The sequence below is a fragment of the Leptomonas pyrrhocoris genome, assembly GCF_001293395.1.
Source record: "Leptomonas pyrrhocoris isolate H10 chromosome Unknown, whole genome shotgun sequence".
Classification (NCBI taxonomy): Eukaryota; Euglenozoa; class Kinetoplastea; order Trypanosomatida; family Trypanosomatidae; genus Leptomonas; species Leptomonas pyrrhocoris.
The window spans coordinates 1428019-1447906 of record NW_015438359.1 but is presented as its reverse complement, the minus strand read 5'-3'; the positions used below and the strand labels follow the sequence as shown (position 1 = coordinate 1447906).

At 58.2% G+C, this 19888-nt stretch overlaps 6 protein-coding genes across 10 annotated transcripts; all 6 read right to left on the bottom strand.

Moving 5' to 3' along the window:
* Window positions 1-388: 388 nt before the first annotated feature.
* Window positions 389-778, bottom strand: ABB37_02289 (hypothetical protein; the record flags this gene model as incomplete). The annotated part of the gene is made up of 1 exon (XM_015799210.1): window positions 389-778. The coding sequence occupies exon 1, from the start codon at window positions 674-676 to the stop codon at window positions 389-391; it is 288 nt and encodes a 95-aa protein (XP_015662688.1). The 5' UTR covers window positions 677-778.
* Window positions 779-1848: 1070 nt separating this feature from the next.
* On the bottom strand, window positions 1849-2565 carry ABB37_02288 (putative mitochondrial hypothetical protein; the record flags this gene model as incomplete). 3 transcript variants are annotated; one of them, XM_015799207.1, is made up of 1 exon in its annotated part: window positions 1849-2565. In XM_015799207.1, the coding sequence occupies exon 1, from the start codon at window positions 2293-2295 to the stop codon at window positions 1849-1851; it is 447 nt and encodes a 148-aa protein (XP_015662685.1). In that variant the 5' UTR covers window positions 2296-2565. The 3 variants fall into 3 exon arrangements, with proteins under 3 accessions (XP_015662685.1, XP_015662686.1, XP_015662687.1); XM_015799208.1 differs by having other exon boundaries at window positions 1849-2499; XM_015799209.1 differs by having other exon boundaries at window positions 1849-2474.
* An 845-nt stretch (window positions 2566-3410) lies between these two features.
* On the bottom strand, window positions 3411-4962 carry ABB37_02287 (putative RNA-binding protein; the record flags this gene model as incomplete). 2 transcript variants are annotated; one of them, XM_015799205.1, is made up of 1 exon in its annotated part: window positions 3411-4962. In XM_015799205.1, exon 1 carries the CDS (start codon window positions 4629-4631, stop codon window positions 3411-3413), a length of 1221 nt encoding a protein of 406 aa, XP_015662683.1. In that variant the 5' UTR covers window positions 4632-4962. The 2 variants fall into 2 exon arrangements, with proteins under 2 accessions (XP_015662683.1, XP_015662684.1); XM_015799206.1 differs by having other exon boundaries at window positions 3411-4957.
* A 1488-nt stretch (window positions 4963-6450) lies between these two features.
* On the bottom strand, window positions 6451-10789 carry ABB37_02286 (hypothetical protein; the record flags this gene model as incomplete). 2 transcript variants are annotated; one of them, XM_015799203.1, is made up of 1 exon in its annotated part: window positions 6451-10789. In XM_015799203.1, exon 1 carries the CDS (start codon window positions 10342-10344, stop codon window positions 6451-6453), a length of 3894 nt encoding a protein of 1297 aa, XP_015662681.1. In that variant the 5' UTR covers window positions 10345-10789. The 2 variants fall into 2 exon arrangements, with proteins under 2 accessions (XP_015662681.1, XP_015662682.1); XM_015799204.1 differs by having other exon boundaries at window positions 6451-10740.
* Window positions 10790-11639: 850 nt separating this feature from the next.
* On the bottom strand, window positions 11640-13071 carry ABB37_02285 (hypothetical protein; the record flags this gene model as incomplete). Its single annotated transcript, XM_015799202.1, has 1 exon — window positions 11640-13071. Exon 1 carries the CDS (start codon window positions 12681-12683, stop codon window positions 11640-11642), a length of 1044 nt encoding a protein of 347 aa, XP_015662680.1. The 5' UTR covers window positions 12684-13071.
* A 353-nt stretch (window positions 13072-13424) lies between these two features.
* Window positions 13425-19860, bottom strand: ABB37_02284 (hypothetical protein). The gene has a single exon (XM_015799201.1). The coding sequence runs from the start codon at window positions 19462-19464 to the stop codon at window positions 13870-13872; it is 5595 nt and encodes a 1864-aa protein (XP_015662679.1). The 5' UTR covers window positions 19465-19860; the 3' UTR covers window positions 13425-13869.
* Window positions 19861-19888: the final 28 nt, after the last annotated feature.

The following is a 19888-nucleotide window of genomic DNA, read 5'->3' as shown; positions in this document are numbered from 1 at the left end:
GGGAGAGAGAGAGACCGCCTTCGAGGAAGACACAAAAGAGTCGCTCTCCTGTTTTTTTTTTCAAAGAAGCTGCACCTTCTCTTGAAGACGTACTAAAAACGTCGTGAACGGGCACTGTTGGAGCTGGAAGCGACAACACCAAAAGAATGTTTAAAGAAAAAAATGTACTCTAGATTGTTGTTGTTTTTCTCTAAGGAAAACCATCAGCGAATGTCAGAAGCAGCAGAAGTAGACAGCAGAAAATGAAGCGAAAAGAAAAGAGGGGAAAAAAATTGTGAATATGTGAGGAGCTTCTCGGGCCTTCGACTTCCCCGGTGGCATCCGGCAAGACTTAGCAGTGCTACGCGCCATTGTGGAGCGATGCAGAAAAAAAGGCCCACGTACGAAGCTAATACGTGCGCGGCTGCTTCGGTGCGTCGTGTGAAGAGGGGTACGACGGCGCTAACGCTGAAGGCTGCTGCGCTTGCTGCCCCACCACCACCGCCTCCACTCGCTCTGCCAGTTGCTCCACCGTGTGCAGAATGGATTCAGAGAACTTGAGATGCGCATTGTAGTCCTCTTGGCGTGTGACAATAGTGTAGTAGACACGCAGCAGATCCTCCTGCAACTCTTCTTCCTTCAAAATCAAGTCCACGTCCAGACACGACAGCGGGGCTGACGCTGCTGGAAGGGTCATGGCAAATCTCGTTGTCGTTGTTGTTGGCTTTTTGTTTGAAGACGGACAACACCTCCGTGACTGAGCTGCCGTTTTCTCTGTGAGCTTTGCAGTTCGTGCCCTTTGAGTCGTAAGTAACGGATGGTAAGAGATGAAGAGAAGCGAGAAAGCAAGAGAGAGAAGTGGGTACTTTTGAGCTGCATCACAACTTTGCAGGACACCAACGGCCGCATGTCTGTACGTACGTGTGTTGGATTCCATCATAATACAACGCGTGCTATTGTTGTCGTCGCTGCAGAAGAAGAACGCCGCTTGACGTGAGCCGCAGCAACACCACTTTTTTGGCGTTCTTTGGAGAGAGACAGAGCGCCTGTCCGCCATGGCAGCCTGCTCCAGCCACGGCTCCTCAGCAAGAGAAGACAGCTGAAAGGGAAGAAATACTCACGCACGTCGTGCTCGATTGCGCACGATCGACTCTAACACTTCGTTAAGCATGGAGGCAGCCATATTTTCTTCTTCATTATGAAGACACCTAAGTTGGTAAAAGTATCGAAAACCACAGAAGACGGAAAAAAAAACTCATTGCGCGTGCGCATGCGTGCGTGTATGTGTGTGAACAACTAAAAACAGTAAGATAGAACGGGAAGGAGAAAAAAAATAAAGCACTGATAAGTCGTTGGGGAACAGACACACAGAAGTGCCGCGAAACGAAGGAAAAATGCACTCCACAGGGAAACCTCGAATGAGACACAACAAACGAGCTGTCGTGAGTAAATGGAAAAAAGAAGGAGGAAGCCGACGAACATCGGAAACGGCGCTTCTCCGGCAAAACGCAGCAACGTCGAGAGACAACACACTTGCGGATACATGCTACACAAAAAAAAAGCTGTTGCTCCTACCTGCCTATCACGTTCTTCTTCTCGAAATACCCCCCCCCCCGTGCCTTGTGTGAATTTCGTGCCACTCGGTCTGCCATCCCCCGTAAGTCGTAATAAGTTATACCTACTAACAAATATCATTTCCTCTCTCAACAGAAGAAGCGGCACACGCGAGCACCTCACCACCGCCAAAGGCGAGATTTAAGAACCTACGATACTCCATTGACACATGAATAATAATAAAAATGGAGCGACGCAAAATGGAAACGGCAACAGGAACAGAAAAAGGAGAGATGTGTGTTTTTGGTGGGTGTGTTACTCAACCTTCTTGTATGGGTACACCGCCTTCGGGTACGCCGCGCGCCAGCGCTCCTCGTTCACCTGCGAGTAGTCCCAATTCTGCGCACACTCCTTCGCCCACCACACCCGACGCATCATCGACGTCTCCTTGTTGTTCGCCACATTCTCGTACCACAACGGGGCCAGTGACATGCCAATGCAGAAGCCCAGCACGGAGAAGCCCGAAAAGGTGGAGAAGAGCACGAAGTAGGTGTTCCTGCGCCGCACCAGGACATACCACGAGCCTAGCAGCGTTGACATCGCCGAGAAGGACAGCGCGAAGGTCAGCTGGCGGCGACGCTGCCGCAACTGCCGCCCCCACACGCCGCCTTCCTTTTCAAAGCGGCGGAAGTCGCTTGGCCACATCATGGGTAAATCCGCTATGAGGACCCTGCGGCCGGTGTTTCCTTCATTCACGTTCATGATTGGTGTTGGTGTAAGTGTGTGTGTGTGTGTGGCTTCACCTTTTCGGCGAAGAGCTATGAAAGCTGGAAAAAGAAAAAAAAGGGGTGGAGAGGGGGGGAATGTACCTAAGTTTCTACACGAATTTACTAATGATGAGAAGAACAAAAAAAAACCTATACAGACGTGTTCAGGAACCTAAGTTGGTGAAGGTGTTCCGTTTCTCATGTATGAATATACATACAACCGAAATGTCGAGGAGGGTGGAGAGGAGGAGATGAAAGCAGAACTGCAGTGTTTAAATCACATCTGTCGATTAAGGAATGGTAATCAAAATAAATAAACACAGCATCACGGAGCATCATTGCGCATCACGAGTATTGAAACGAAAGATGAAGCAGCGGAGTGTGTTCTGCGACAAGAAGAAAAACATATGTTGCTGATTCATTGCGCATCAAGTGATATTTGAAGGGCATGTGAAGAACAGTTCCTGTGCCTCGGTAAGCTGCTTTTGGTGTTGCACCTCCTCGGAGGAGAAGGTGCGCTTTTCGTCAAGGTGGGTACGTGTCGCGAGTGATCACCACACACTTCATCGTGCACACACACACACACACACGCACAGATGCCGGGGCGACAGTTGCTGCAGTTCGAATAATTAAATACGTTCCTGTCCGTCCTACTCCACGGGAATTTTTTTTCCGTTTTCTTCTCCAGCCACATCGCGGGTTTGCACTCGTAATTTCACTCCACAGTTAAACAGAAAAAATATATATGAAGAGAAAGCTATGAATTTAGCTTTGGGAAACGATGCACACGCCACAACGAACAGGAATATCTGTTATTAGTATTTTTCTTTAAGTTGCTATTTAAAACCAAGCCTACAAAGAGAACAGAAAAATTCGAGGCTCACAGTCCTCACAGGAGTCAACGCAGATGCCAGTCGCATGATGCACGACGTCTCTCCCTGCCCTCTGGACACCGCACTCCCAGAGATTCTTCCCTGCTCTTTTTTTATAGTATTTGAACTTTCGTTGACGCATGCACACGGGCGTGTCTCCCTCAGATCAGACCCAGGAAGAAAACAAGAGAAGAAAGAAGCTTTTCGCGACAACCACAAACTACCTCTTCTATCTTCCTTACCGGCGACCACGCGGCGGGCTGCGGCTGCGGCGACGGCGCGGCGGGCTGCGGCTGCGGCTGCGGCTGCGGGAGTGACGCCGACGCCGGCGGTCGCGCTCGGAGGAGTCGGAGCGGCGACGGCGGCGGCGGTCGCGTTCGGACGACAGCGAACGGTGGCGACGGCGATCACCACCGCCGCGGTCACCGCCACGCCGACGCGGGCACTCGCGCGAGGAGTGTCCCACTGTGCGGCACTCCGTGCAGTAGGGCTGGCGGCACTCGGCCCCCTTGTGGCCCTCCCGCCCGCAGCGGCGGCACACGAGCACCTGGCGCCGCTCCACCTGGATCACGTTGCCTTCGTACTCCTGCCCGGACTTGCCAATGGCCTTGTCGGTGCCTCCGGCCGTGGCAAAGGCCATAAACGCGATGCCGACCTCCGGTTTCACATAAATGTCCGTCGCGACTCCGCAGTCCGGCTCGAAGAAGGCCCGCAGACCCGCCTTCGTCACGTCCTGCGGCACGTTGCGCACGACGATGCGATTCGGAATCGTCGTTGGGCCACTGGCGGTGGGGGCGTGCTCGGCGCCGGCGCGGCTGCGGTCCGCGGCGATGTTATTGCCGTGGCGCCGCTCCACCACCACCCGCGACCCCGCGATCTCCGTCTCGTCCAGCCGCAGCGCCTTCTCAAACGCCTCGGCCGTCGTGAAGCCGACAAACGCCATGTGCCGCCCGGGGAGCAGCGCGAAGTCGTTGATCTCACCGCAGGCAGCAAAAACGCTGCGGACCTCCTCCTTCTTGGTGAAGGGGGCGAGATGGGAGACGACGACTTTGTTGGTGAGGTCGTTGCGGCTTTCGCGGAGGGGGCGCCGGCTCGTGTTTCCGGTGGCACCACCGGCTTCGTCCGCAGCGGCGGCAGCGGTGGCGGTGGTCGTGGTGGCGACTGCCGCGTCGTGCTGCGCCTCCTGAGCCGCGACGGGAGCTGAAGCTTCCCCGGTCGGCGCCGGCGTCGCGTGCGCTGCGATGTGGATCGGGATGTCCTCCTGGAAGTCGCTGCCGGTGATGGACACGGCGCTCGCGGCGTCTTCGGGCTTGTCGAATACGACGGCAACCGGCGCGTCGGAGTCTGCGGCACGCATGTGCACCTCCGCGACGTTGCCAATGCGGGTGAAGAAGTCAATCACGTCGTCCTGCGTCGCCGAGCTCGGCAGGCCGGTCACGTACACGGTGCACGAACTCATTTTCTGTTGAGGTGCTTGCTATCTTTTTCTCTCTCTGCTCGATATCCAATGAAAAAAGAAATCAGTAGATCGACACAGAAGTAACAGAGCAGCGCTACAAACCCCCAAACCACGAAAAAGAGGAGATGGTTCCGAGTAGCCGAAATGCGTGCTGTGTGAGGAAGGAGGCCGAAACCGAAGAGAACCCACAAACAGCTCCTGTCTGGTGAGGACGCCTAGCAGCACAGCTTGTCGGAGAGACAATGCGTAAGAGAACAGAATAAAATAGAAAGAAGAAATCCAAATGAAACGCGAAGACTAAAGTCGCAGACAGCTGCGTATATTCTTCTCTTCGATAAGGACGAAGAACGAAAAGAAGAAGCGTATGAGAACAGGAAAAAAGAAGAAAATGAATTTCGAGTACGGAATAAACAGCAAAAAGAGGCGGAGGGGGGTAAATAAATGGAAAAACAAAACGAAGAAGTTGTACAGCGAAAATGGATACGGATGGAGGTGCGAAAGTGATGCTGCGTGGACGAAACGAGCTGACATGACTGACATCGCGGAACTCCGCCTGATCGAACATGCATCCGTGTAAGAAGCGGGAGTCGGACTTCCTTGCCTGCCAGGCACGTGCGCTGGCGAAGGCAACCATGTTCCGCTTTCGGTGGCGCCGCGAGCCGCTGTGGCACCTTTCCACGCCCTCATCTGGGCATACGCGCACGCCGTCGTCGACCGGCTCTCACTCCCTCCTTACACACAGCACCTCTGTGTGTGTGAGACGTGGCCAGCGAGAAGAACTGCTGCGAATGGATGCTGCTGCTACTGCCTTTGCTGCTGCTGCTGCTGCTTGTTTGTTTACGTCGGCACAACCATTACACCGCGCCGGAAGGGAACGTGGATCAGCGCCACCCCATCCTCAGGTTTGTCTGTTGCTGCTGCTTTTCTGTCTTTCTCTCCCTCTCTCCCTCCCCCTGTGTCAGCGTAGAGTTGGCACGTTTCTTTTTGTATTGTTCTTCGTGAACTGCATTCGGGTAATAGCAACAGAAGAAGAGCTTGTGAAGGAAATGAAAACAAAGAGCACCGTCTGCGTCGCGGAAAAAAAAATCCCCCCGAGCGAAGATGCGTCAGCCTTTGCGGTGAGGGCCGCACGACACACGCACGTAACGCACACAGCCCCTGCGCACGCCGTACTCCGCGCGTCCTTCTCGACCCTGCACGACGGGGCACACTCTCCACCTCTACTGGCAGTAGACAAACACACAAACACGAACAACGCGCTGCTTCAGCGTTCGCATCGGCGAAACAAACGCAGAAGTCGCCTCCTCTCGATGATGCGGAAAGACACCGCGTTCAACGCGTGGGTGGGGGGCTTCCCATTCGCACCGCCTCGCTCCCATTGCGGCCGTCGAATGTGCGCTTATGATCTCCACATATACATACGTTTCGTCCACGCACCTCTCCCTCCCTCTCTCTTCCTCTCCTTCTCTTCCACCTCAAACACATAAAATACTCCGTGAACACTGTTGAAGGTAAAAGGGAAAAAAGGGCCTGCAGGACGCTCCCCACTTTGCGGATAACCCAGTAACAAAATAAAGCGAACCGCAGAGGTTCACCTGCCGATGTATGCTCGGCGGGTATAGCAACCAATAGGAAAAAAAAGGGGTTAAAAGAAACTTGGCGCTGCGTTGCCGTCATCGTTCATCTGACCTCCCTTGCCCCCGCAATGTCTGTCAACGGCCACAGTAGCGACTTGATTGGGTTCGCTCATCTTTCGTTGTCGCCTGACAGCTCACGGAGCACCGTCGTTTTTACTTGCTGAATCTCTCGCAGTGCCTCCTCAACGCTTCAACTTTTTTTGTTGGCGGTGCATCTCCGCCAGTGACCCGCAGTACGCATCCACGGTGTGCTGCAGCAGCATGTACTTCATCAGAAAGAACTCGTGCATGACCGGATGACCTCGCGGCACGTCGACCAGGCGATTCTGCGTTGTCTCCCACGGTGAAGTCAGCAGCAGGACACGGCCTGGATGATGCAGCTCGTGTGACAGATCGTGCTCGCCGCATGCATCAGCGGAATTGGCCGCCGGTGCGTCTGTGCCACCTTCTGCGGCAGCAGTAGGCACTGGATCGGAGTCAGCACACGCCGACGTCCCCTCCTCCGCTCTCACAGATGCGCGGTGGTCCTTCACCACCACATCTTTTTGCTGTACCGCTGAAGGGGCGAACCCCGCACGCGCATCGCTAACCCAGGCCGGTTCGTCGTGATACTTTTGCTGTGTGCGTGCGCATTCCGTGCTGCTTGAAGCCGATGTCGTTGCTGCAGCCGCCGGTGGCGCTGCATTCGCAGCTCTCGTTCCACAACCGGGTAGTATGGCTGCTGCGCTGGCGCTGTCTGCCGCCGTCGCCGCCGTCGTTGCACCGCCTAACGCGACACCTTCCCTCGTCGCTTGAGCACCCGTAGTGGTCGAAAACGAAGAAGCCAACAGCGAAAGTCCATGAAGTTCAACCGCCGCCTTCGACTTAGTTTCGTCATCGAAGGAGGTGGCCATCGCTGCGGTGGCTGCGCGCACCTCGGCCGGTACGGCTCTTTCATTCGTGTCTTGCGTTGCGCACCTCGTGGGTATCTCCTGCATTTCCACCGCAGCGGCGTCGGTGTTCTCCTCTGTCCACGCACCGTCTCGGCCCTCGCCGCGGCACCGTTGGCGCATCATCGCCGCGGTGGCACGAGACGAAGACTTCTGTGGCGGCTGCGTCTTCTGTTGTTGCTGCTGCTGTGGCTGACCAGCCGTGGAGGAGGTAGTGGCTCTCGCCGCAACCTGTGGTCCGATGATCTGGCGCAGCAAGCGATCAATCGTGTTCACCTGGAGCCGTGGCACGCAATCAAAGCCGTTCACGACACTCCACACGGGGAAACACGCCTGACGAACGCCGTCGCGTGACTCAGCTGGCGTAAAAGAAGAGGAAGATAAAGAAGGTTGAAAGAATGTGGACGATGTGCCGGCGGTGGCGTGCGTCAGCTGCGGCGAACTGTCGCCGACGCACACCCTATCCGCTTGTTGTTGCTGTCGCGGATTCGACGGAGGAGGCGTGCGGCTGACACCCCCGTCGGCCAACTCGCAGCTCACACCATCGAAGCACGACGCGGCCGGCAGCGACAGCGTGGGCATCGGTGCGAACGCGATGACATGAATGCGGCGCAGCAACGACTCGCGCAAGGCACGATCATGGTGCAGTCGGGTCGCGAAGAGCACCGCCACACCTCCGCCCAACGAGTGCCCCGTGACGAGAATCGAGTAGGTCGGGTACTCCTCCGCGAGCTGCTCAAGGCCGTCCAGAAGACCGTCAGGGGTCTCGAGCGCCCGCAGTGCGTACGGCTTGAGGACGACCCTGACCTTCCCCGTGCTGTCCTTCTCATTTTTGACCTCCACCCCTTCTGTCGCTGTAACGCAAGAAGATGACGGCGGGGACGTCGTATTAGTGGTGGTGGTGGTGGTGGCACTCGTCGTCGTCGCCGCTGCAGCTGTGGCGGGAGTCAACGGCTGCCCCGTGGCGCGCTGCGAGGCGCGGTGATCGAAGAGGGCGTTCACCACGTGCGCTGCCCCCTGGTGGGCATACCCCCCACAGAACGGCACACCGACCGCTGCCAAATCCGTCATGATGTCGTACGTGTTCAGCGTACCGCGAAAGGCAACAACGATGTGGCCCAATCCGTGATCGACCAGCAGCACGTAGCTCGGCTCGGTTGCCTTGGAGGCCCAGCGTGAGAGCCTCAGCGAGGACGCAGGCAGCTCCAGCAGCGCGGTCACCGCCGCGTCGTTCGCCGTCTTCGACACGTTGACGCTGCTGCGGTTGACCGTGAAAAGAAGGGCAGCGGAGACGGTGGAGGAGAGGCTGCCGCGGCGGTAGACTTCGCCGTAGACAGCGGTCGCGTAGCGCAACGCTCGCCACAGCAGCAGCTGCACTGGAAAGGCCGCGCCACGTCCGATGGGTTCTTCGGTTCGAAGCTTCGCAAATCCTGGCAGAAAGCTGTTAAGGTTGAGTGCAGTACTGTTGCTGCTTTTGTTTGCGGGACTGATAGTGGTGCCTGTAAGGCTGGAGGTGAGTTGGGAGAGGAGGGAGGTGTCCATCTTGAGGGACCGCATCTCACGTGTGAGCATGGACACAGAAGGGAGCTGCTCCGCTGCTGCTGCCGCCGCCCCGTCATCGTCTGCGTCATCCCCGTGCCTTCTCTGGTTTTTGTTTTTGCTGCCGGCGGTGCGTTGCGTCTCCTTGTCCCGAATCGTGTCCCACGAAATGGCCTGCATAAGCTCCGAGTCTTGCAAAGAGGAGGTGCAGGCCGCGTAGAGCACCTGATGGGCCTCGCTGAGATCTTGAATGGCCTGCCGACGCTTCACAAACGTCAGCGGCGTTAAGTTCGGGTAGCGAGTGGCCACCGTGTCGAGCAGCCCAAACACCCCACTCAGCACAAACCTCACATTTGCGTCCTTGCGGCTGTAGGCGCCGCCGTTCGGGTCCAGGTAGCCCCCCAGCAGCGCCTTGGCGCTGTCCCACGTAAAGGAGCTGCTGCTGCTGCTGCTATTGTCGTTGGTAGTTGACGACGTTGCATCTGTCTTCGCCGTCGCCTCGGGTATGGCGTGGGCTGCAGGGGCGAGCACCTCACACGCCTGCGTCTCTCGCATCGTCCGTAAACACTGCAGGTGCAACGCCACATCGCACACATCGCAGTGGTACCCCTCTGACCCAAAGCCAAGGAACGGCTGCTGCACCGGAGAGGCCGCAGTAGTCGCCGCTGTTGTTGATGATGGTGTGGCAAACATCTTCTGCGCTTCAGCGCTTAACGTAGACGCGTGTGTTGCCGGAAGCGGTTCGGTGGTCGGGGACCGCAGCAGCTTGGAAAAGAAGGAGGGGGCCGCCTTGGCAGAGGACGAGGGAGGCGGCCACACCTTCGTGTCTAGCATCGTCCTTCGGCACACTTCACACAGAGTGGGCACGAAGAACTGCGTGGGTCGCAGCTGATGGACGTGACTTGGCAGAACAGGCGAAGTCGTTGCTTCAGTAGTGGAAGCCGCGGCATCGGCAGCAGTCTTCAACGGAGTGTCGTGAGTAGGTTCTGTCGCACCCAGGCGGGCAGCGTGACGCTCGAGGACGGTGTCCGCATCTGTATACGTACCTGGTATGGCAAAGCAAGAAAAGAAGTCTTCGACGGAGTGGTCATCGCTGAAGGCGGGAGGAGGGGCATCCACATTTGCCTGTGTCACTGACGCGGTGTGTGCTGACATCTGCGTTGCAGCATCGTTCAGCACGGCGCTGTTACTCTCAGGTGTGGCGGAGCACGGTGATCCGCCGGTCGGCACTTCGTTCACCGAGCTCGGTGAAGATGAAGGAGCGTTAGCGGTAGTCTGGGTGCTTTCTTTCTTTTCGCTGCTGTTGAAGAGCGCCATCAGTGACTCCTTCTGCTGATTCAAGAGTTTGAAAAAGTCAGAAGACGCAGAAGAGATTTCCTGCCTCGTTGCCGTCGCGTTTGGTGGCGGGACCGCCGTCCCATGGTGGGCGCCGTTCGTCGTCGACGCGGCCGCGGGTGAGCCGCCGGTCACCGCCGTTCGCGAACTCATGGGAGAGCTTCTCGCACCGGCTACTTCGCGAGGTGCCGCAGCGACATCTGCCGCCGTCGCAGAGAAGGGAGAGGGAGAAGGACGGTCAGTCAATGCGTCCACGTCCGTTGTTTTATCCATTTTTGCGGAGGCAGACCGAAGAGAAAGAAGAGATGCATCAGAAAGGACGGCGGTGTATTGGCGAGATATTTTTTTTTGAACAACAGCACGCGCGTGTCGACAGCAGAGGAGAAAAAAAAGTTGAAAAAAGAAAAAGCGAATGTACTCGAGAGCGAAAACAGCACACGTGTGAGAAAGAGAAACAGTTATAGTGAAAGTGGCATTAGTAATAACAATAAAAGCTGGTGAAGAAACCAAAGGTGCAGAGGTGGCAGTGTATGCCTCTGTGTGACGAGTGTGGAACAACGGCGGTGCGACAGGCAGGTCCACAAGAGAAAAGAAGAGGCCTCTCTCACCGTGCGGAGGGCCACCGTTAACCTGAAAAGTCGAAAAAAAAACCCACGAACAAACGCACCTTCACACGCGGGAAACGAAGAATTGGACAAGATGGAAAAGATATGTACCTTTGGCAAACCCCAAGTCAAGGATGTAAAGGCGGGGGGAGGAGGTGGAAAGAGGAGATACTCGCCAGCAGGTGAGCATGGAAAGAAGCAAACACAAAATCTCCGTCTTTTCACCTTATTCTCACACGTTGCAAAAAACGAAAAAGCTCATGAAAGCCTTTCCTAGAGGATGCTCTCCTATGCGTTGTATTAAGCACATGCATCGACCTTCACAATGGCGTCTGGGCGGCGCAGAACGGACCGAAAATGCTAGCGGGCACGTTCGTTTTTCCGCTTCGACGTTCCGTGTTTCTTCGTGTGTAAGTGTCTCTGCGTGACGCGCTGCGCACACGCGTGAACGCGGCGATACAGGTAACACAGAGGCCTCTTTTCTTTATTGTTTTCTTCTCCTCTCCGACTTTTCAACGCCCAGCAACGAGAAAGACGGAGAGATAGAAAACAACGGCAGCAACGACATCAACAAGATGTATAAGAAATAAATAAATAAATACTTTATAAGAACTTGAAAATGAAAAGATAACGAAGACTGAGCCCGATGCAAGCCAGAGAGAGAAGGAAGCGACAGCCGACAGGAGCGCACAAGCCCCATCAAATTGCTTCGAGGAAGGGGAAGGGAGGGAATCAACTAAAAGGCTCGCCCTTTTGCGATAGAACCACAGCGCCTTTTTTGGTACGTGTATCTGACTGGCCGCCTCTGTATGTGTGTGTGTGTGTGTGAGTGTGTCTGTGCCTGGCAGGATCGACACCACCGGTTGAACGCCGCTTCGTAAACGCCCTGCGTCGCCGGTTCACGAAAAAGGAAGACAGGAATCCATTCTCTCCCTTCTTTACCATGTACTCGACTGCTGCCGGTTACTGGGAGATCATCCACGTGAGCAGATTCCCGTGATCCCACAGGCCGCAGAAGAAGGTCAGCACCAGCAACACCGCCACCACGGCGTACGACAGCTTGTAATTCAGCACGGCACCCACAAAGCCCTTCTTCTTCTTGGTCTCCTCGGCACTACGCGACGAGGGTAACCTCACCGCCGGCATAGATGAGGTCGGTGGGGCTGCTACGGGTACGGACCGCGCCGTCGGTGCTGCCGCTGCTGCTGCTGCTGCTTTTGTTGCTGCCAAGGTAGCAGCGGTGGCGGTGGCATTCGGCGGAGTCAACGCACGGGCCGTCGGGCTCAGCTCATTGCGCGGCGTCGACTCCCGCGGTGTCTCGGAGTGCCGGTGCGGGGGCACTGCCGGCGGGGCGGTGCTGCGTGGGTCCGTCGTGGAGGTCGGCGTCGGTCGCGTCTTGGGCACCGCCGCGTTCACCTCCGCCGCCTTCTTCGGGTCGACTCCCTTCCCCTCCCCCTCCTTCATGCTGATCACGAGACTGTCTGGCACGGTGTGGCGCGGTGCAAAGACGCAGCGCAGCTTGAAACGCAGCATCGTCGCGTTGTTTTTGGTGACCTGACCTCGCTTTTTCCAGAAGGCCGACGCATCCGTCATCACATCGCGTGCGAGCTTCGACTCCTTACTGCCCGGCACCCAATGCGCCAGCGCCGCGTCGATCGAGTCTGCGTCGACGACGGCGAAGTCGATGTGAATAGCATCACGCGTCGCCTCCGTCGGCAGCTCCCGATCCGCCGGATTCTTCGCTGCCTTCACCTGCTCAGGGTTAAACGAGAAGACGATGGTGATGTGATCGTCTGCGCCGATGAAGCCGACTGGAGGACGGACGGAGTAGCGGTGCTGCACCTCACTCAGAATCTTAAACGACACCACGTTTGCTTTGGGTTTCCCTGGCACCACCGGCAGTAGGTTGTGGATCTGGACAACGTTGTCGATGGTGGCGTTGGTGAAGGGCAGCGGGAAGAAGAGACTGTCCTGCGACAGCTTCATCTGGAGAGCACCAGCCGCCATCTTCTTCCGCTGTTGTTGTCGATAAAACTTGAAGGATGTTTCGTTTTGTTGGGTGTGTGCTGTTTTTTTGCTGTTGATCTTCAACGTATCGTTTGTGTTTACGTACAAAACAAAATGTGTATAGGCCGTTTGAAGAAGAAGGAGAAACCTAAAAAAAAAAGGAAAGACACAGCGGAAGTGCCACCTTGTATGTGTATGAAATGATTTCTTTCTGAGAAAAGAAGAGAGAGTAGCGGTGCTGGAGTGGAGCAAACGAAACGGCGAGGACAGAGCGCTGTATGTGTGCGTGTGTGTGTGCGTGATGGTGAACTCGAGTAGGTGTATAAATGCTACTGCGTAAGTGTGTAAGAAGAACAAGGAATAAAATACGTGGATCAGAATAAATGCTGTTTGTTTGGCGTGTGTGTGTGTGTGGTTGATCCAACTCAATCAAAAGAAGAGGCAGAAGGAATGAGAGATGAAGAAAATAATAAATCCTTTGTGTAGGTGGAAGATCCCATTGGCATAAAACGTATGGACACAAAGCCACAGAGGAGCAGCAAACGAAAAAAAAAAGGAAGGAGAGCAACTGATGCAGTGTGTGGCACACAAACACAGCCTCAATCAAACAGTTCACGGTAACACTCGTCTTGCCGTTGTACTCCTTTTTGTTTCTGCCTTTTCTTTTTTTGAGAAGCACAAGTTACGCTTTCTTCAACGATGTATTCGCTGCGAGGCGCGTTGTCGTCTGCTGTCGTTGATCTCCTTTCATCCTCTTGTACATACGCGAAACACAAACCGGGAAAAAAACAAAGAAGGGGTAGACACATCGGTACTCGATACGCACGTCGAAGCCCGCCAACGCATACGTGACAACCATTGAACATAAAAGAGAACAGGAGTGTTTTGATGTTGATGTTGTTGTTTTTCCTATTTTACATGCACTTTATCAAGGGTGTGCGCGCAATGGTGCGCGTTGTTGACCGGATTCACGCTAAATACATATCCATACAAACCAATGCAGACATACATGTTGATGCTGCCGCCCGACGTGCCTCCATCGCTGACAACGCAACAGTGAAGTAGGTCGGGGCACGACGGAGTGGGGATCGACAACAACAATACAAGAGGAAAAACAAAAAGCTTCATCGTTAATGTATATATAGATCATTTGTGTTTGTTTTTGCATACCTTTACATCACCTCCTTTATAGCGACCACGTCACAGCCACCTCATCGTCGATCATCAGCGTCGCCTGCCCAGAGAAGGACGGCGGCACGGTGCAGGACGCTGCGTACACGACCGCCGGCAGATTGTCGCAGGAGGACGACTTTGCGGAGACGGACAACGGAAGCACTGGCTGCGGCTGCAGCACCACTTCATTCTCAGACGCTGTCGTCACCGCAGCAGCACCAAAAAAGGACGAAGACACGAACTCCGCACCGCTACTTCTCCCCTCTGCCCCAACCGTCACATCGTGCACGGCTGGCGGGTCCTGCGTCGCCGCTTGAGCCGCCACCGCAGCAGCGGCAGCAGCGTTACGTCCGCTGCCCGCCGCCACGGCCGCCTTGTTGAAAAGCCGCAGCGCGACTCGTGGAGGCGTCAGCATCGCCCCCTTCTCTCCTGCGTTGTCCTCTGCCGTGCCCAGAAACTCCTCCAAGTGCGCCAGCTCTGCCGTGACCCGGGACAGTCGCGCCCGACGCAGCACCTGTGCCCGCTCCCGCTTTCGCAGCGCTTCGGAGGTGCCCTGCACCGCCTGCTGGAACACCTCTGCGCGCCGCTGCATCGAGGCAAGTTCGCTCGTCACGTCGTCCTGGTCGTGCTGCAGCCGCTGCTGCTCCTTTCCTCTCTTCCGTGTCGCCTCCCCGGCAATCCGCACCCGTTCGTTGTCGAGGAAGGGCTGGACACGGCTGCGGTGCGCCTGCCAAATCTGCGCGTCGGCGCGAAGTCGCTCGCTGAGCACGCGCAGGGCGGGGAGCGAGATGCACGCGGCCTGCAGGTACGCCGGCACACCGATCGCCTTGGCCGTGGAAAGAGGAGTCGTCGACGACGACGTGGTGGGTGGAGGCAATGCCGGCGGTGGCGATTTCAGTAGAGCCTCGTACTCGCACAAGGCAGGGCTCTCAGGTGTTTCAACAGTCAGGAAGAGATTTAAGGTGTGGCGATTGCCGAGGGATGGCATCAGTCCAGCGGAGGAAGACGGGGCGCCACCCTTTGTGGGGGGGTTGAGAAGGGGGGCGGACGGTGTACCTCCGCCAGCAGCAGCGGCGCTCACGCGAGTCGGCGCCTTGGAGTTTCCTCGCGCACCCTTCCTCTCCGGCGAAGCGCCTTCCTCGTAGCCGCCAGCAGCATTTTTATTGCTGGCCCCTCTCTTCCCGGTAGAACAACCATTGCTCGCCTTCTTTGAATGGACTGCTGTGGCGGCGGCTGCCGCTGCTGCTGATGTTCCGGCTGCTGTGGTGGACAGGGACAGCGGTGATGTGGGGGAGGGGGCAGAAGCCGCATTGGCAGTCGAGTCCGCCTTCTCGGCGGCGTCGGAAGGAGCGACCGACTCGATGGCGGCGGGTTGCTCGTTACGGGCCGCGACGCCCGTTGCCGCATCCGCCGGCCCGTCCACTGCGGCGTTGTTGCCTTCCCCATTCCCTGGGTTGGTGGTAGACATGCTACCGGCCGCCGCGTCCTCCGTCTCCGACCCGGCGGCTTCCACCGCCACCTCCGCCTCCAGCTGCTGGCGCGTCGCACGCAACGCGGCCACCCGACGCCCCCACCACAGCGCGTTAGCGTGGGCGGGAAGCTGAATCGCGACGTGAACGGCCTCCCCCGTCCCGATCGTACGCGTGTCCCGATTCTCCGTGGCGCTGACGAGCGAACAGGTGCGGTCGGTGAGGGGGTTCCCATCGCGTGCGTCGCTCGGCCGGACGGCGCTGACGTCGTCGCTGCGGCACGACGCGCGGAGGTTCGAGGAGAGCGGGTGCAGCAACACTCCATCGCGGCTCAGCAGCGGCTCGTGCAGCACCGCCCATCCAGCCGGCGTGGCCGCGCCGGATGAAGCTGCCGAGATGGATGTTGTGCTCTGGAGGGCTGCGGGGGTGGCCGTCGTTGGTGGTGGCGTCATCGTGCAAGGCAGGCAGGACAGCCCTTTTAACAAGTATCGCCACTCCGGTGCGATCAACACGGAGGGGCAGGTGTCACGCGCCGCCGCGGGCGATGCGCTGCCCTCGTGTCCCTGCTGCAACCGAATAAACGCGACGTGCTCGTAGGCGCCCGTCGCATCCCGCATGTCCTTCGCAAAAAGATGCAGAGCCAATGGCACAGGTTGGGCACCGTCGACGTCGCCGTGATGAGCAAAGGCGGCAGCAGTGTTCACAAGAACGAGCCACACCGACGGATCGGCCGGGCTGCGCTCGAGGAGCACCTCGGCGGGGTTCACGCTCGGACACGACGGCGTAGGATCGCTCTGCCGGGTGATCAGCGCCACTACTCGAATAGCCGCTGACACGGACGTTCCACTCATCAACGCTAACGATCGCGCTGTCACGGCGGACTCCTCGTTGCCGCCTTCATCCGCGTAGGGCACGCGTACCGCCACGCAGACCACCGCGCCGCTGCCGTCCGTACGACGCGGCCGAGACGGTGCTGGCGAGGGAGGGACGATGACGGGGTGCATCGTAGGGGTAAGCAGCGTAACACCCAACGCGCTGTGGACTTCGACCGCGGCACGGCGCGCATCGTTGGCTCTGCCACCGCTGCTCATGACTCCTTCATCGGCGTCGTTGGTGGGCTCGAGAAAGACGCGGCGTGTGGCAGCAGGGGTCATGCCGCTGCACGCACGGCCCACCTCGTACTCCTCGAAACCAGAGGCCAACAAGAGCGTAGAACAAATTACCGCCGTTTGGCCTTCGTGCTCTACGTAGTGGTTCGCATTGCGAGATGCGCCATCGAACACTCCTGCTGCCGGTGTCGTCACCGTGACGGCTGTCTCGTGCTTTTGCATCAGCGAGCTGTCGTGCTGTTCGGCCTCCATCATTTGACGGGCCTCCGCGTACGTCGGCACGTGTCGCCACCCCCGCACCTGCTGCCAGCCACACCCAACGGTCGATGCGCCGGACCACAGCAGAGGCCACAGGCGCTGCATCGCGTCTTCCGCAGCCTCGCTTGTGTGCGACGCGTTCGCCGTCACCGCTGTGTGGTCTACCTTCTTACTCCCTGCCAAGACGCTCGTGTGGTCGCTCTTGGCACCGAACACGGCGGTGTAAACGTCCTCGCCGCTCGCGTTTGGCGACAGCACATCGGGACGAGCCGCATAGACGCTGCCATGAAGGCGCACACCCGCGTAGCACCGCATCGCCGCCCCATCGGCATCTGCCGTCCCAGCCGCTACTCCACTGCTGTCGAAGTCTTTATTGTGGCCGTGGCTCTGCGGAGAGGTCGACGCGCCTGGCTGGTGCACAATGTCCACCACCGGCGTGAAGCACCCCACAATGAACTGCAGCAGCAACGTGCGAGGGCTGCCGATGCCCTGCAGGTGAGCCCCGCGCACCTCGTCGGAGATGTAGCCGTACGTCGTGCATGCTCGCTGTGCCACCTGCGCCAGCAGCAGCGCCTCCTCCGACAGGATAGGGAAGACGCCGGAGGGGGGCACGGTGGCGGCATCGACATCATCCGGTGTGCCCCGCCCGCCCTGCAGCGACAGCTCCTCCAGCGTGTGGGGTGCAGTGGCTGCCGCTGACGTGTGCGCTGCCACACCGCTGCTGTCAGCCTTCGGCGAGGACGACCCCGTCACCTCGCACAACCCAATCAGCGTGGCACGGGAGAGGGCATACAACTCGCTCAGCGCCGACACACGCTCCGCATCACCGTAGTACACCTCTGCCGTGTCCCGCGCTGCCAGCGATAGCCCGCGACTGCACTTCAGAGGGGGCGCAGGCCGGGCCTCGCGTAGTACGCGCACCGCGCTGGAGATCAGATTGCCACCGGCGAGGCTGCGCTGGCACGCGCTGCGGGCCCGCTGAAGCTCCACGTCGAGTCGGTTAACCCGCTCCTCGTAGATCCGGTGCGTCAACGCCGCCTCCTCGCCGCGCCGCAGCGCGAGCGTCTCGTCGACGGCGGGACTGCCGCGGCGGGCAGCAGCGATGGAGCTGATATTCTTGTGTACGCCACCGGCGCCGGCCGCACCGGCGACGGGGAACGAAGCGGCGGAGCTGCCGCCAACACCACCACCGCCACCTGCAGCGGTCCCCATAGCTGGCGTGTTTCCCGTTGACCTACGTGCGCGCTTCTGGGCCTTTTCATCCTCGGCTGCCCAGGTGGCCAACTGCGCCGCTTCGACTTGCCGCTGCTCCGCCTTCAGCTCCTTCAGCGACGTCTCGAGCGCGGCACGGTAGCGCTGTTGACAGCGGAATTGGTGCCGCAGCTCCGCCAGTGTCAGCTCTGTTGGGCCCGCTCTTGTGGGCGACGGCGAGCGCAGGGTCACCTTCCCGGGTGTTTCCTGTTCCGACTGCTGCTGCTGCTCCGTGGTGTGCGGTTTCTCCCCTTCTTTCAGCTTCGACGCAGCGTCTTTCGGATCGGCCGCGGCGCTTTTGCCGTCCTTCGCGAGGACGGTGACACGAGCGCCTACGGCTCCTGCTGCTGCCCCTGCGGCAACGTTGTTGCTATACCGCTTCTTCATCTTCTTCCGCTCATTCCCCGTCGGCGATGTGGCGGCGGCGACTGATCCGGCGGACGCGGCGGCGGTGGCGGTGGCAGGGCCGTTCGTGGACGGTCCGTTTCTGGAGGACACGCTGCTGGCGTTGGACGACGTCCTTGTGAAACGAGCCGTAGGTGCCGGCGTTCCACCAGCGCCTGCCGCAGCGGTGGCGGCGGTGGCAGCGGTGGAAGACGCCTCCTGCGACCCCTCGAGCTCCATTCGACGGCGCAGGTTGAGGCCCGCGTCCTCCGCGGCGGCTTCACTACTGAAGTAGATGTCATCCTCCCGCACGTACGGGACGCCTACCTTCGCCTCATGCTCCACCACCGCGGCGTACTCAGCTGGCGCCCGTCGCAGCGTGTTCAGCTCCGCCAGGAGCGCCTCCTCGAAGTGCGTGTAGGTGTCCGTGTTGGTGCTGACGGCCTGGCGCAGCACCGCCGTGTTCGCAAAGCGCATCGCCCACGTATTTCGCATAGAAGCGTCGTTTACCATCTGTGTTATCTCAGCCGCCGCGGCCGTGTTCGGCGCGCGCGACGTACGCGACGCCGGCTGTGAAGCTCCGTTGCGGCTGCTGTTCCTGCTATCGTCCCTCGACGCGGTGTTGCGCTTCAACTGTGCCGCTTCCCCGCTCGCCACGTGCACCCATGAGACGACGGAGGGGCCGAAGGTGGGACCTCGTCCTTTGCTCGCCTCACGCGACTGCGCTCGAGTGGCGGCCATGCTGCGAGGGATGGCGTAGCTCGCGGCGGTGGACACAACGTGTGGGGCACGGTGCACCGTCCCTTCGTTCAATCGACCACGAAGGTGTCGCGGCGAGGTCGTCACGACGGGTTCGGCTCCGTTGTGTGGGCGCCCAGCACGCGCCTCCGCCCCACCAGCATCAGCAGCAGCAGCGTCCAATGACAGCACCGCAGCCACGGGACGGCGAGGAGAGGTCGAGTTAATACTGGGCTGCGTCATCGAGCCAGTCGAGTCGAGCACGCCAATGCCGGTGGACTTCAGCGCGGTGGCATCCGTTGCACCGGCGGGGTACGTACGTACAGGAGGTAGGCCGTAGAGGTGGATGGAGCGACGCCCTGGCGGGCGCGGCCCCTCGCACACCGTATCAACCGGCATTCGCGAAGAACAACAAGCGCAATAACAGCGGAGTGGTGTCGAAGTCGAAATCCCGTGTGTCGCTTTGTTGACCGATTTTCAAGACAACGTGGGCGAAAAGGAAAAAGAAGAAGAGAGGAGAGAAGAAAAGCACGTTGTAGAAAATGTATATATATATATATATATATATATATATGTGTATAGAAAGTATATATATATATATATATAGTAAGTAGTATATATATATATATAGTATATATATATATATATATATATATATATGTGTATGAAAGAAAGAAGCAGGGAAACAGTCGCGTCTCCGAGGGCTGTGACACGGTGTAGCACACGCACACCGTCACGTCCAAAGGGCGGCGCGCACAACGTAGTTCTTCGACTTGGACTCTCACGCACGCAACTTCAAATGCATTGCCGCAATAAAGGGAAA